The sequence below is a fragment of the Dreissena polymorpha genome, chromosome 1, assembly GCF_020536995.1.
Source record: "Dreissena polymorpha isolate Duluth1 chromosome 1, UMN_Dpol_1.0, whole genome shotgun sequence".
NCBI classification, from domain to species: Eukaryota; Metazoa; Mollusca; class Bivalvia; order Myida; family Dreissenidae; genus Dreissena; species Dreissena polymorpha.
The window spans coordinates 132,983,714-133,000,434 of record NC_068355.1 but is presented as its reverse complement, the minus strand read 5'-3'; the positions used below and the strand labels follow the sequence as shown (position 1 = coordinate 133,000,434).

At 36.0% G+C, this 16,721-nt stretch overlaps 1 protein-coding gene across 1 annotated transcript in view; it reads right to left on the bottom strand.

The window, feature by feature from the left end:
* Window positions 1-16,721, bottom strand: part of LOC127850592 (dynein axonemal heavy chain 10-like) — a 120,651-nt gene that overhangs the window by 68,855 nt on the left and 35,075 nt on the right. Inside the window, 6 exon segments of the mRNA XM_052383725.1 lie at window positions 4,038-4,206; window positions 5,127-5,350; window positions 5,688-5,921; window positions 7,582-7,704; window positions 13,275-13,508; window positions 14,179-14,335. Coding sequence (XP_052239685.1) covers window positions 4,038-4,206; window positions 5,127-5,350; window positions 5,688-5,921; window positions 7,582-7,704; window positions 13,275-13,508; window positions 14,179-14,335 — 1,141 coding nt within the window.

Genomic DNA, 16,721 nt, shown 5'->3' with positions numbered 1-16,721 from the left:
AATGCGCTTTGTATGGCCCCAATGCACTTAAGATAGGAACAGTTGTAAATCAGTTATGTGTGAATAACTCCCGTGTCACTATCAATCAATAATTTAATTGGTTTATTGCAGTTTTATGGTTTTGTAATACCTACCGCACGAATTGGTCCCGACAGTGATCTCCACCACGATAAAATCGTGACCAGTTACTTAAGAGACTGGTAATTGCAACCAGGTGTAATCCTCCTGGCAATCGTGCTTTTCATGCATAAATTATAAAAACATTTTTTCGCCGCGTAAAGGGTTTTATCAAAGTTAATATATTGAAATCATTGTAAATATAAAACAAATATAAATGCTTTGTTTAATTCCCAAATGATAATACTGTAATAATTTGTAATCCGAAACACACTCCTGATTGTTTTATGTTAACGAGACGTTTACAAATTCTAGCATCAAAAAAGTCCTCATGTATTTCCTTTGTCCCGACAAAAGCGCGCGAAAATTATGCACCAATGTACAATGTCATGTGAAAAGCGTGCGTGTATTGATTTTTGGATAAAAATTTTGTAGCACAGAGAACATGTAGATCAGTTGATTTCAGCTAAAAGTTTCGTTGTTCTTTTTAACTTTTAATTGGCCGATAATTGTCATTATGTGTGATTGAAATAGTATGATTCAACAACTGAAAATAATAAATTATAAATTAATAATCTCTTTTCCAGTAATAATAGGTGATATTGGCACATGCAGAAACAAAAAGATTAAACAGTCGCTTTTAACCCGATAACAACCTGATAATCAGCCGCTAATTGATTGCAATTTGCAAACTGGCTGTCAAAATGTTTATCACACATCACGCTTCAGTACTACAGAGTCTAAACCGCAGACTGGAAGTAAGTATCGATTTTATCGCCGTTGCGTCGGTGTAATTTTGCCAATGTACATGACTGACTTACTCACAGTGAGACCACTCATATGGGGGAAATTTAACATTTGGGATGCAAAATTGCTGGCCGCTGGCTGGAGAAACAGGGTTACGGCTTAAGAGGGGTGCATTATATAGTGTTTATCAACGGTCGCGGCACAGACCGGCCGCCTACACGGGGTGACCGGCGATGAGGGGTGACCGGAAGTAGGGGTTGGACTGTATAAAAAGAGCACATAATTCTGTCAAAATGCAAGCCAGAATTATCTAACTTTGCCTGCCCAGTCCCCTCATGATAGCAAGTAAGTGTACCAAGTTTGAATGCAACAGTATTGATACTTTATGAGAAAAGTGTACCTAAATGCAAAACTTAACCGGACGCTGACACCAACGCCAAGGTGATGACAATAGCTCAAAAAATAGATGAGCTAAAAAACAAGGGTGGACAACCATAGCCCCAAGAAAAAAACAAGAGCTTGTCACAGTAGTGCCAAAACCATGCGGAAATGTGTTTGCTTGTATGACAACATTTGTTTTAGAGAGTAGAATAATATTTTTTTTTAACGAATAAAGGGAGATAATTCTTTAGACTCCAGACAAAAATTGACTTTGAAATTAAAGGGAGATAATTCTTTAGACTCCAGACAAAAATTGACTTTGAAATTAAATAAAGGGAGATAATTCAAACACTAAGGTAGATAGAGTTATGGTTCTTAGTCACTGCACTTCTACTTGCAATCTGTTTATATCTCAAGTTTCAAGTAAATCCCTTCAGTAGATTTAGAGTAATGCTCCGGACAAAAATTTACTTTAAAATTATATAAAAGGGTAGATAATTCAAAAACTTAGGTAGATAGAGTTATGGTTCTTAGGTCACTGCTCTTCTCCTAGTTGCCATCTGTTTATATTTCAAGTTTCAAGTAAATCCCTTTAGTAGATTTAGAGTTATGCTCCGGAAAAAAAAAAATACTTTAAAGTTATATAAAAGGGGAGATAATTAAAAAACTATGGTAAACAGAGTTATGGTTCTTAGTCACTGCACTTTTCCTACTTGCCATCTGTTTATATTTCAAGTTTCAAGTAAATCCCTTCAGTAGATTTAGAGTTATGCTCCGGACAAAAATTTACTTTTAAGTTATATAAAAGGGGAGATAATTCAAAAACTAAGGTAGATAGAGTTATGGTTCTTGGTCACTGCTCTTCTCCTAGTTGCCATCTGTTTATATTTCAAGTTTCAAGTAAATCCCTTTAGTAGATTAAGAGTTATGCTCCGGAAAAAAAATACTTTAAAGTTATATAAAAGGGGAGATAATTAAAAAACTATGGTAAACAGAGTTATTGTTCTTGGTCACTTCACTTCTCTTAGTTGCCATCTGTTTATATTCTAATTTTGAAGTAAATCCATTGAATAGATTTGGAGTTATGCTCCGGACAAAGTTTTGGCCGGACGGACAGACAGACAGGACCAATTACTATATCCCCTCCGAATTTTTTTTTGGCGGGGATTACAAGAGTGGGCAACCATCGCCCCCTAAAAAACAAGGGTGGGAAACCATGGGCCCAAGAATAACAAGGTAGGACAACCATTACCCCAAGACAAAAACAAGGTTGGGCAACCATGGCCCAAAGAAAAACAAGGGTGAGCAACCATGGCCCCAAGAAAACAAGGGTGGGCAGCCATGACCCAAAAACAAAAGTGGGCAACCATGGCCCCCAAAAAAATTCTATCCAAAAATTTGCTTGACTTTTCAAAGATCAGAAGGCATACAATAGTGGGTCATTTATATTAAGAACTGTTCCCTTGGGAAAAGATCAAATTAGATTCAAAATGCTGGATTCAATAAATGCTTATGTTCCTGATGGAAGAATAATCAGTATTGATTAATTAGGCCACTTGAGTCTTAATGCAATATTGGTTCAATGTCAAGGTAATAATAAGGTCAAGGAATAAAGGTGTGTTAAGAGTGTTCATAAATAACATCCATGCAAGTTTCAAAGCTTTGCAGCAATCAGTATTGATGTATGATGAAACATGTCTTTTTTCAAAAAAGATTTTTTTACATTTTGAATTAGTTTAAGTCTAAAAGTAGGTAAATGTTAAGGTCAAAATGAGGTCAGTAATGTGTATGTGCATAGGGTTTAAAGACCTCATCAATGAAAGTATCACAGATTTGTAGGAAGCATTATCGATGGTAGACGAAACGCATTACTTTTTGTTAAATAATTGGACATTCTGAACTAGTCCAAAAAACATGGATTATTGATGTAAAACAAAACACTTAACTTTGGGGTCACCAAGAATTTGGACCTTTTGAATTTGTCCAAAAGTAGTTAAATGTCAAGGTCACAATAAGGTCAGGTGATTTGGATGTGATGATAGTATTCAAAAATATAATTCATGCAAGTAGCAAAGCTTTGTAGAAAGCATTATTGATGTGAGAGGAAATACATCATTTGGGGTAAACCAAGACTTTGGACCGTCTAAAGAAAATTTATGTCAAAGTCAAAATGACGTAAGGATAATATAAGCATGTTTATAGTGTTAAAAAACAACATCCATTATGCATAAAGGCTTTGTAGGAAGCGTTATGATGTAAAATATAACACATGTCATTTTGGGTTAACATTGTGCAGATGGATAAATGAACAAAAGAACAAACTGAGGGGCAAATCACTCTATGTCGGGGTATTAAAACTCATATTAAAATATTTTAATTATTTTAATAAAAGATTTAGCATCATAATGGTATAAAAACTATCAATCAACCATAATATTTAGTGAGCATCTAAGGTTGAGCAATTGTGTTCATAATGAAAATATTGGATAAATAATACAATGGACAAACATGACTTGTGTATAAGAACTTAACTCTTTACCACTCTGGAAATCAGTGAAAATTGCTATATGCAACCAGCAGAAAACAAGATCAGCCTGCGAGTAATTTGCTGGCTGTTCAAATTGTATGCTGTTTGCTGCTCATCAGTATCTTAGGATTGGATATGACGCCTGCACAAGTAATTTTTTTTAAGAAAGGTCTTTAATTAAATTTGATTTTCTAACAAACTAGAAACAGGTAAAAATGTTTATATGAATAGTAAATCGTTAAATCAAAATAGAAGCTTATCTTACCGTTATAACAAGCTCGTCAATCTGCCCGTGCAGTTTCTTGGCGTAGTCCTTGAGGGCCGTTTTCTGACCTTTCTTGACCTTGGCAAACACGTCCTCCACCTCCCAGGTCCACCATACCTGGTTCCCGGCCAGGCACACCATGCCCTGGTAGCCCATCATCCAGCCCACCCTGTAGGGAACCAGAAACATATCATAGATAGTAGTTTCCAGCAAAATGTCACAGTGTAAAGATAGTAAATTAAATACTATTTTTCAATTGTTAAAATCTTAAACATGTCATCATTTAAAGCTATCAAAATATCTATTGCAAAAGGATGATAATTGATTACTTCCTTGATTTCTACATGTGTTAATATGAAAAATATTTAAGATACAAATTAATGGTAGAAAAAGCATAAGTTTCATAGTAATAAGCTAAATACAAAATCATTGACCATACAATATAAAATAAAGGACTAACAGAAACTTCGAATGACATAGACACCTAAGGATGCACAACATAAATCTACCGTTTCCTTTCTATAGAACTTTCTAGTTCTCTATAAAAAAAAATTACAAAGTTAATGAATACATAATAAATACATAATTATTGGATTTCTTCATTGTTTCATTACAGGTCAATAAGCATCATTTTGTCATTTAATTTGATGGTTCAATATTAAACTAATGCATCCACAATATAAATATTAAGCAGATAAAGCAGTTTCACCTGCAACTAAAAATTTGTCCATTGAAAGCCTAACAGGCATATCATCCGCCTCAGAATATATGCTTATTTGTCCTAGCAATCGATAGCAAAATGTATTGGAATAATACACAGAAACAATTGATTGTCAAATAGAGGACATAGAGCTTTTCAAAATGTCAAAACCATCTCCCTCTCAGAGGAAAAGTGGCTATATGCAACCAGCATAAAACCAGAACAGCCTGCGAATAGCTCCCAGACTTTTAAGGTGACATGCTGCTTTCTACTCATCAGTATCCTAAATCTATTAAGAGACGTAATTTAATTTGATTTTCTAATGGACTACAAATGAATCAAAGTGTGTATCTGGGCAGTAAAGGGTCAATTTACTCCGTTGTACCGACCTGGTCTTGTTTTCGCAATAGAAGAACACAGCCTCCTTGGTGATGAGGCGGTTGGTGACTCTCATCTCCTCGAGGACGTTTGTCATCCAGTCCTCAACGCGCCCCTCTGCCGGCACATGGGTCCTGAAGTCCATCACCTCTCCCTCTGCTGAGATCATGGCCGTTGCCAGCGCCTCGTTGTTGTTGCCTTTGTTGAAGCGAAGGGAGGCGATGTTGTCGTACATCTGGAGTTATAGATAGCCCATTTTGTTTACTAGCATTTTGATATGAGTCACACGCTAGGAAATTGGGGCTCAATTAATATCTGTTTAGAGTCGTCCTAGATAAGCCTGTGCAGTATTGCACAGGCTAATAAAGGACGACACTTTCTGTTTTCATGGAATTATCAATTTCATGATGGTCTCTTCTATACAAAAACCCGGTCATAATTCATGGGAGTAGTGCATCATCACAGATAAATAAGGGACAACGCTTTGTGCTTTAAAGGTATTTTTTGTTTAAAGGAAGTCTCTCCTTAGCAAAAAAACAATGCTTACACTCAATTTGACCAACAAGTCCCACCTTAATCATGTGCTCCTGTACACACTCCGGGTCACTGCTTCCCAGGATGCTCAGCAGCTCGTCGTCAGAGATGAAGAAGAACCGTGGGAAGGCGTTCCTCTTGGAGTCAAGGTAGTCATTGAGAGACTTTTGACATTTCTCCAGTCCCACGCTGAGGGCTTCCAGATCTTGAAGGCGATTTTGAGCATGGCATGACAGTTTGATGGTTGGTACCTTGTGGGTATCTGTCATGATCTGGAACAGATGATTGGGGCTGATAATGTAACAGACATTCAGTAAAATATCCAGTGACAGATTGGTTATTATGTAAGCATCTTTAACAAGGTTCAATGTACAATTTTCACACTATTGTCAAAAGAAGGTTATACAAGAAAATATTATAAAACTTAACAACCAAAATTATGAAATTCAAACATAAGCATGATGTAGAAACAACAAAAAGTTGTTTTCCACAGATTAAACATGTAAGTAATTATCATAAACTAATTATAATTCAGCATCACTCTGGAAAAAGAACACTTAATGCATGTGCGTAGAGTGTCCTCCCAGATAAGCCAGTCTGCAAAGGCTTAACAGGAAGGACACTTTGCACTTTTACAGTGATTTTTTTTGCTCAAATTTACAGCCGAATTTCGGCTGCTTCCCAATCGCAAAAATACACGTTTTTTCCCAAAATTCTGACCAAAATTTCCCAAAAAAGCCCAACTTCCAAAAAAAAAAAAAAAATAAATAAATTTTTTTTTTTTTTTTTTTTAGAAAGAAGTCTTATATAACTTAATTATGATTTCTTAAATCTAGGTCTCAACTTTATTTTTTAAACATCTTACAAAATATATAACTTGAATTTAGTCATTTTTGTCCATAAATCATTCCCAAACTTGCCACTTTTATTGATTTAAAAAAAAAAACAATTTGACCAGACTCCTTTTCTAGAAAACTCCCTTAACATGCACTTCTGTTACTTATAATCCTATTTATAATGCTTAATTTTTCCCAATTTCATGGTTTATCGCGCTATTTTTCCCAATTTCACGGTTTATCGCGCTAATTTTCCCAATTCAAAAGGCACAGGCTGTAACAAATTAAAGCAAAAAAAATCACTGTTTTATTATATTCTCCTTTCAAGACAATCTCTTCTTAAAATCCATTTTTGCGTCAAGTGAAGTCCCTGATTAGCTTGAGCAGATTGCACAGGCTAAACTGGGACAATTATTTATGCAAATGCATTAAACCCCATTTTCCCAGAGAGATGATAAATTATATATGTGAAACTTCTTGTAAAAAATGGGCTTTGACACCCATGAATAACAGCATGGGTAGACACAATGGCCTGACCAAGACTGAATCCACATGGGCTTGCAATGACCAATATATACAGTCAAACAAAACCATAATTATGTTGCATCAGCACTAGATAATCCTGAACATCACTACAACATCCTTTATTAAAGGAAGGTGACCAATTTACCAACAAAAAGACCCAGGACATTACAGACTATTTAAGAGTACTAAGCCTAGAATGTTTGTATTTGAGGCAAAACCTAAAAAAGCATTAAGTGATTGTTTTAGCCACACTCTGAAAAAACTGGGATTTATAATGCATGTGCGTTAAGTGCCATCTCTGATTACCCTGTGCAGTTCGGAATATTAATCAGGGACGACACTTTCCCCCTAAACTGGATTTTCTTTTAGAAGTGACTTTCTATAAACGAAAAATTCTATAAAGTTGAAAGTGACATTCCTGAATTTCCTAAGCAGACTAATCTGGGAAGTCACTTTTAAAAAATGCATTAAGCCCCATTTTCCCATGATGTGGCTCATTTGTATTTTAGGCAACACCTAAATGGAATTAATTGAGTCATTCATCCATAAAAATTGAGTTAAAATATCCTACCTTCTTGAAGGTCTTGTCAATCTGATCAAACTTCTTGGCCTCCTCTGGGAGCTGAGAGCGGATGTCCCCGCCTATGAAGATACCCTCCAGGTACATCCACTTCCTTTGGACCACCATCCACACCTGACAAGGGGGCAGAAACAGGGGTCAAAAAGGGGAAAACTTGTCACACTTATTTCATCATTTCACTTGTTTATTTTACATTACCTTATTTCTTTTAATCCAAATCAGTTTTATTACTTTCAACCTATTTATTTTAGCTCAATTGCATTGAAAGCCTAAGGCTTAACGAAACCCTCTCAAGTTTTTTCCTGGTTAAAACCAGTTATTGTTGTCTATTGTGAAGATCTAAAGAACACTCCCATATTTTGGATCAAACCCAAGACCCTCCGATCCCTAAGCAGACACTGCGCCCCCATGAAACATTTAGTGTCTAGTACATTGTTCTATCAGCGTGGAGTGATGTCACTCATAACTTAGAGACCCAAACCAGCAGTAAAACAATTTTATGGAACAATAAAGACATAACTTCAAACAATAAGACGTTTTTCTATAAAGACTGGTTTGAACGAAGCATTAAATATGTCGACCAATTATATGACTACAGAATTAAGGATTTCTACTCTTTTGATAATATATGCTACATATACGGAATACCTTCAAATAATTTTTTGAAGTACTACACACTTATCAAAAGCATACCCATACATATTAAATCGGAAACCAATACAAATAATACACCATGTACTCAAACAACATTTGTAGAAAACATACTTGGAAGAAAAAACAAAACAAATAAAATATTTTACACACTACAAATTAAAAACCCTACAGAAAACTCCAAAATCCAAAATAAATGGCAAGTTCTTTTTGGAGAAAATGAAATTAATTGGAAACACATATTTACCATGCCATATAAAGCAACTATTGAAAGCACACTGAGAAATTTTCAATATAAATACATCCATAGAATTATAGCTACAAATAAATATCTCTTTAAATGTAAATTATCTAACTCAAATCTGTGTGACTTCTGCAGTGAAAACATTGAAACTATAGAACATCTTTTTTGGGAGTGCAAACACATCCAGCCTATTTGGAATCAATTAATATCTTTTCTTGAACAACATCAACTAAACGTTAAACTATCTCTCTTAAATGTAAGTTTCGGAATTAACTCATTGAAATCAATAGACTGTAATAATATTGTGAATTTTATGGTTATATTAATGAAATATTTTATCTTAAACATGAAGTACAAAAAACAAGTACCAAATTTTAATTGTTTTGTCCACAGTCTTAAACTAAAAATTCAAATTGAGAAAGAAATAGCCCTCAGTAATGACACATTACACATCTTTGAACAAAAATGGAATCGGATTAAATTCTCATAATGTTTTTGTCCACGTATATACATTTCACTCTAATGTTAGTCTATCTCTCTAAAATAGTTTGTTTATTTTTTTTTATTCTTATTTTTTCAGTCAGACAAGATCATTGTGAATATACAACAAAACACACAAGTCCAGTATCTTTTCTTTCAACTTTATACAATTCATCATATTTCATAACTATTCCTCTGTTGTTCTTTTCTTTTCTCTCAAAAAAAATAAATATATATTAGCATATCTTGTATAACATGTCTGAACTATATTGCTTTGTACAATCACTATGTTGTATGATCATATACATGTTTACATTGTATGTAGGATATTGAATAAAAAAAAAAAAAAAAAAAAAAAAAAAAAAAACATTGTTTTTATCAAGGCATGTTAAATGAATAAATTACATGTTTAACATATTTTTGTTATCTAATGGAACACTTTTTTAGACCCTTCTGTGAAATAAAATTTAGTGGCTTATATAAAGGTAAAATGTTACAAGAAATGATGTACAATAAATATGCTCACAAGTGTTTTATGTGAATCTATTATTTTCTTGTATCATTTAAAAGGATACCTTAAAACAACCAAACATTTTGTTGTTTTGGCTAAGTTCAATAACAATAACAAATAAATAATTCTAGAAACAATTTAATTTCATTTATTTCCTGCATGTAAGCAAAACAATTATTTATAGAACAAACATTGCATGTAACAGCAGTTACATCAAGCACTTAAGAGATGATTTAACGGCACTTACATCAAGCACTTTAGAGATGATTTAATGGCACTTACATCAAGCACTTTCGAGATGATTTAACAACACTTACATCAAGCACTTCAGAGACTTACATCACACAGTCCAAACACATCAAGCACTTCAGACACATCAAGTAGTCCATACACTTACATCAAGGACTTTGGATACTAACATCAAGCAGTCCAGACATTTACATCAAGCACTTCAGACACTTAAATAAAGCAGTCCATACACTTACATCAAGCATTTCAGACATTTACATCAAGCACTTCCGACACTTACATCAAGCACTTCAGAGACTTACATCAAGCAGTCAAGACACTTACATTAAAGACTTCAGACACTTACATCAAAAAGTCTGAACACTTACATCAATGACATTGGACACTTACATCAAGCACTTCAGACACTTACATCAAGCACTTCAGACACTTACATCAAGCACTTCAGACACTTACATCAAGCACTTCAGACTGATCAAGAACTTCATACACTAACATCAAGCACCTCCGACACTTACATCAAGCACTTCAGACACTTACATCAAGCACTTCAGACACTAACATCAAGCACTTCAAACACTTACATCAAGCACTTCAGACACTTACATCAAGAAGTCCAAACACTTACATCAATGACTTTGGATACTACAATAAGCAGTCCAGACATTTACATCAAGCACTTCAGACACTTAAATAAAGCAGTCCATACACTTGCATCAAGCATTTCAGACACTTACATCAAGCACCTCTGACACTTACATTCAGCACTTCAGAGACTTACATCAAGCAGTCAAGACACTTACATCAAAGACTTCCGACACTTACATCGAAAAATCTGGACACTTACATCAATGGCATTGAACACTTACATCGGGCACTTCAGACACTTACATCAAGCACTTCAGACACTTACATCAAGCACTTCATACACTAACATCAAGCACCTCCGACACTTACATCAAGCACTTCAGACACTAACATCAAGCATCTCCAAAACTTACATCAAGCACTTAAGACACTTACATCAAGCACTTCAGACACTTACATCAAGCAGTCCAGACATTTACATCAAGCACTTCAGACACTTAAATAAAGCAGTCTATACACTTACATCAAGCACTTCAGACACTTACATCAAGCACTTCAGATACATACATCAAGCACTTCAGACAATTACATCAAGCACCTCCAACACTTACATCAAGCAGTCAAGACACTTACATCAAGGACTTCAGACACTTACATCAAGGACATTGGACACTTACATCAAGCACTTCAGACACTAACATCAAGCACTTCAGACACTTACATCAAGCACCTCTGACACTAACATCAAAAAGTCCAGACACGTACATCAAGGACTTTGGACACTTACATCAAGCACTTAAGACACTTACATCAAGCACTTCAGACACATCAAGCACTTCAGACACTTGAATAAACAAGAGGGCCAAGATGGCCCTAGTTCGCTCACCTGAGAGGAGTCTGTTCATTTAATCTTTACCAAACGTCAAACTTGACCTAGATATTGTCCAGACAAACATCCTGGTCAAGTTTCATCATTATTGAACCAAAACTCTGGCATATGGAGTGATTTTGTTTTTGTAAGATTTGACCTGTTGACTTATATTTTGAGTAGACCCCCTAACCAAACATCAAACTTTGCTTACAAAAATAAATATTATGACCAAGATTCATTAAATCTGAAACAAAAGTGTGACCTCTAGAGTGTTTACAAGGATTTTGTATAAAATAATGAAAATTTGGACAATCTAAGGTCAATAATTATGGCATTAATTATGTGAAATAAATATAAAACCAATCTTTTCACCAAGTTGCATGATGATTGGGCAAAAAATGTGACTTTTAGAGTGTTCACAAGCTTTTTTAACTATATAAATATAAGAAAACTGCCACCCCCCTGGCAGCCATGTTATTCAAATGACAGGAACCATTTTCAAACTCCACTCTCATATCAAAAAAACAAATGTTCTGACCAAATTTCATGAAAATTGGGCACAAAATGCCCCCCCCCCCACTGGCGGCCATGTTTTTTCACCGATCTGGACCATTTTCGAACTTGTTTGAGATATCAATAAAACCAATGTTTTGACTAACTTTCATGATGATTGGGCAAAAATTGTGACTTCTAGAGTGTTTACAAGGTTTCTTTATAGCCTAATAAGGAAAACTGCCCTCCCCCTGGCAGCCATGTTATTCAACTGACCCGAACCATTTTCGAACTCAACTCTCATATCAAGGAAACAAATGTTCTTACCAAATTTCATGAAAATTGGGCCAAAAATGTGACTTCTAGAGTGCTCACATGTTTTCACTATAAACATACAGAGAAAATTCCCCGCCCACTGGCGACCATGTTTTTTCACCGATCTGGACCATTTTCGAACTCTTCCAAGATATCAATAAAACAAATGTTTTGACCAACTTTCATGATGATTGGGAAACAATGTGACTTCTTGAGTTTTTACAAGGTTTCTCTATAGCCAAATAAGGAAAACTGCCCCCCCCCCCCCCCTGGCAGCCATGTTATTCAACTGACCGGAATCATTTTCGAACTCAACTCTAATATCAAGGAAACAAATGTTCTGACCAAATTTCATGAAAATTAGGCATAAAATGTGACTTCTAGAGTGTTCACATGTTTTCACTATATACATATAGAGAAAAATGACCTGCCCACTGGAGGCCATGTTTTTTCACCGATATAGATCATTTTTGAACTTGTCTGAGATATCAATAAAACCAATAGTTTGACCAGCTTTCATGATGATTTGGCAAAAATTGTGACTTCTAGAGTGTTTACAAGTTTCTCTATAGCCAAATAAGGAAAACTGCCCCCCGCCCTCTGGCGGCCATGTTTTTCATCAGACCAAAACCACTTTTGAACTCAACCAACATATCATTAAGGCAAACATTTTGACCAAATTTCATGAAGATTGAACCAAAAATGTGACTTCTAGAGTGTTTACATGTTTTCACTATATACATATAGAGAAAAATGCCCCGCCCACTGGCGGCCATGTTTTTTCACCGATCTGGACCATTTTCAAACTCGTCTGAGATATCAATAAAACCAATGTTTTGACCAATTTTCATGATCATTGGGCAAAAACTGTGACTTCTAGAGTGGTTGCAAGGTTTCTCTATAGCCAAATAAGGAAAACTACCCCGCCTACTGGCGGCCATGTTTTTCAATGGACCGGAACTACTTTTGAACATAACCAACATATCATTAAGACAAACATTTTGACAAAGTTACATGAAGATTGGGCACGAAATGTAACTTCTACAGTTTTTTCTTTTTTTTGGCCTAGTGACCGAGTTTTTGACCGGGCACAACCCATTTTCGAACTTGACCAAGATTTCATTGTGACAAAGCATCTGACCAAGTTTCATGAAGATGGGACAATAAATAATGCCTTTAGAGTGTTTACGAACAAATGTGGACGGACGGACAGACGACGGACAAACACCGGTCACAAAAGCTCAACTGAGCAATCAGGTGAGCTAAAAAGTCCGGACACTTACATCAAGCACTTCAGAGATGTGTGACAGGCTCTTCTCCCAGTTCTGCACGCTGTTCAGGAAAGGACCAATGAAGCGCGAGGCTGACATGCTCTGTAGGTTCATGGAGCTGTCATCAAGACTCTGCAAAATCTCGTCTATCGCTCCGAGGATGAAGCCCCTGTGAGATGTTCCTTTCATGTAGGGGACCACAGTGAACTTCATGTTGTTCCAGGCCTCCTCTATCTCTTTTACTCCCTGAAGGATATTGTTACTCATATTTATTTCTGGTTTTTATATAATGCTGTTAACATACAGCTATTTAATTTTGCTTCTGAGATGAAATTGTTTTAAAATGGAAGATTGTTTTTTGGGAAATAAGCAATTCTTAACAAGTACAGATGTCAATCTGATCAGGTATCAAGTTACAACAATTTAAAGAACAGAACTCATTTCGACATGTTTTCTTTAGTATACAAAAATCATATATTACATCATAAAGTATCTAATAGAACAGACCATTTTAACCCTTTACTGCTCAGATTCACATTTGGACACGTTTGTAGTCCCTTAAGCGGACCATCAACCAGATTGACGAAAAAAAGAAAAGTTCTAAAATACTCTCTCTTGTTCTGGGAATACTGGCTTTAATGCATGTGAATTATGAGTCATTTTAGATTAACCTGAGCAGTTGGCATAAGAAAGTGTAGACTGCACAAGGCTTATCTGGGCACAACACTTTCTGCCATAAACTGGATTTTGTTGAGAAGATACCTACTTTAAACAAATATACCAATCATGCAGAAAGTGTCGTACCTGATTAGCAAGTGCGGGCTTATCTGGGACAACACTTAAAGCATATGCATTAAACCCCATTTTCCCAGAACGCAGTTCACAGAAAAAAAACAAACACTTCCAGCTCCATTACCTTCTCGATGCCCATTTCCTTGCCCGCCATGGTAACGATCTCTGCAATGGTTTCCTGATACCTCTGTAACTCCATGGCAAAGATGTTGGCCAGGGTGAAGGTCTCGGGGTTGATGTCGAACTTCTGACCCGTCTTGGTCATCAGCTCCTTCCAGTGACTGGAAACAGGTGAAAATGGATCATATTCTGGGAAAACTGGGGCATGATGTAAGTACCTAAAGTGTCACCCAGATAAGCCTTTGCTAATCAGGCTTATCAGGAATGACTCTTTTCGTTTTAATGCTAATTTTTAAAATTGTTTTATGGTTTTATCCTGTTTTAATCAGAAAAAAAACAACTGATTGTATTAATATCATTTGAATCTGTGCGATTTTAAAACAATGTCCATTGAAAATGGATGCATAGCTTTGATTTATATTAAATGTACTTTAAAATAATCGTAAGGCCCAAAAAATAAAAAACACTAGCCCCTAAAATTGAAAATCACTAGCATCCTAAAACAAATTTTCTAAAAAATAAAATTCATTTTAATTATTAAATACTTACCTGCTATCCCTAGCTATACCTTTCTAGGTGGGTTAGCTTCTCCAGAAATCTTCAAGTGCTGGAATTCGGCGACCTCTCCTACTGAAAACAGATTCAGGTTGAACATAGTACAATGTAACCTAACCGGAAATCAAGAACCGTAACTCATCTTACTTTTCATACAATTATGAAAATATAAAACGATGAGCAAGGTTTGGAGGTGGGACTTACCGATAGCAGGTAAGTATATAATAATTAAAATTTTATTTTAAGAAAATTTGTTTTAATGTCATAAATACATACCTGCTCTCCCTAGCTGATTTTGTAGCTGTGGCTGGAGGTTCTTCTTATATTTTCCCATCACAACAAAAAACCATAATCAGGTTTTTCAGCCAGAGATAGTAGAAATGTGTCCTCATACAATCTTCATTAGTACAGAATTGTACTTAGTTTCTGAATAGGACCAGTACATTTACGCCATGGAAGAAAGCTACTGTTTGAGCAACCACAAGAGGACCCAACATATATAAATTGTCCTGTTGATACTCAAGAGAACGAAGATAGAATGAGGAAAAGGTGGTCGGGTTCCTCCAGAAAGCAGCTTGAAGCACTTCAGAAAGTGGAACATTATTAATATACGTCCACGAAGCCGAAAGAGCTCTTAATTCATGCGGTCTGATCTTAAAAAGGGATAAATCCCTAGATGAGAGAGATTAATATGCCTTCTTAATAGTAGAGGCTACCCAACGAGAAATCGAAGCCACAGACCCCCCCCCCCTTTTAACGGAATGAAAAGTCTCTTACGAGAACCTCGAATAGACTTTACTCTTTTAAGATAGAATTTTAAGGCCCTGACTGGGCAAAGAAGTCTATCATCATCTTCATGTCCACAAGTATTAGAAAGACTTGGAACCTTGAAGGATTAGAAGCCATAGAGGAGAGTTGATATTTAGCAAAGAATCCTGGCTGACATAACAAAGTTACAGATCCATCTGAGGAATCAAAACGAAGATGACCATCCTCGATAGACAGAGCATGAATTTCACTTCTCCTTTTGGCTGAAGCCATAGTAAGAAGGAAAACTGTCTTCAAAGATAGAAACTGTAAAGAAGCTTGATCTAGAGAATCAAGAACACAAGCCAAATCCCATTTATGCGCAAGTGTACGAGAAACAGGACGTTTAAGTTCCATAGATCGAATCAGTTCCGAAATCGCTGGATCAGCACAGACTTGTGATGATATAGTAAATGCCAATGTATGCGAAATCATAGATCTATATCTTTTGATGGAGCTAAGAGAAAATATCTTATCATCAAAAAGATAGATGATAAAATCCGCTATTCGTCTAGCATAAGGATAGAGGGGATCAATTTTCCCTCGAATACACCAATTAGAGAAGAGTGTACATTGAGCATCATAGACTGCTCTAGTGGATTTTCTCCTTGCAGAGGCAATGAGGTTTGAAGCCCTGACAGAAAAGCGTTTCTTCTGCAGAGGTTGCCTGATAACAGCCAGACGTGTTAGTGGAACATTGCTGGATCCGCATGAAGTTTTTCTCTTGAGACAGAAGATCTGATCTGTGAGGAAGTGTCCTGAGATAATCGTACAGGAGACTGAGAAGATTGTTGAACCATGATCTCCTGGGCCACAAAGGGGCGATCAGGATTATGCTACACAAACTCACCCTGATTTTTGCCAATATTTGGAGAATCAGAATGGGAGATAAGCGTAAGCGTCCAGTTGGTCCCAATCGAACAAACGCGTCTACTGAACACGCTGCTAAACCGGACTCACATACAGAGGGAGTCTGTGATTGTGTCTGGTTGCAAATAGGTCGACCATAGGATAACCAAACATGAGAAAAAAATCTGATTGGTCACTTCCTGATGAAGTGTCCACTCCGATGGAAGTAATTGGTGTTTGCGAGACAACCATCCACCATTGGGTTGAAACGACCTGGAATATATTAGGCTATAAGAAAAATGTTGAGCGTCTTGCAAAGAACAAGTAATTCCTTGG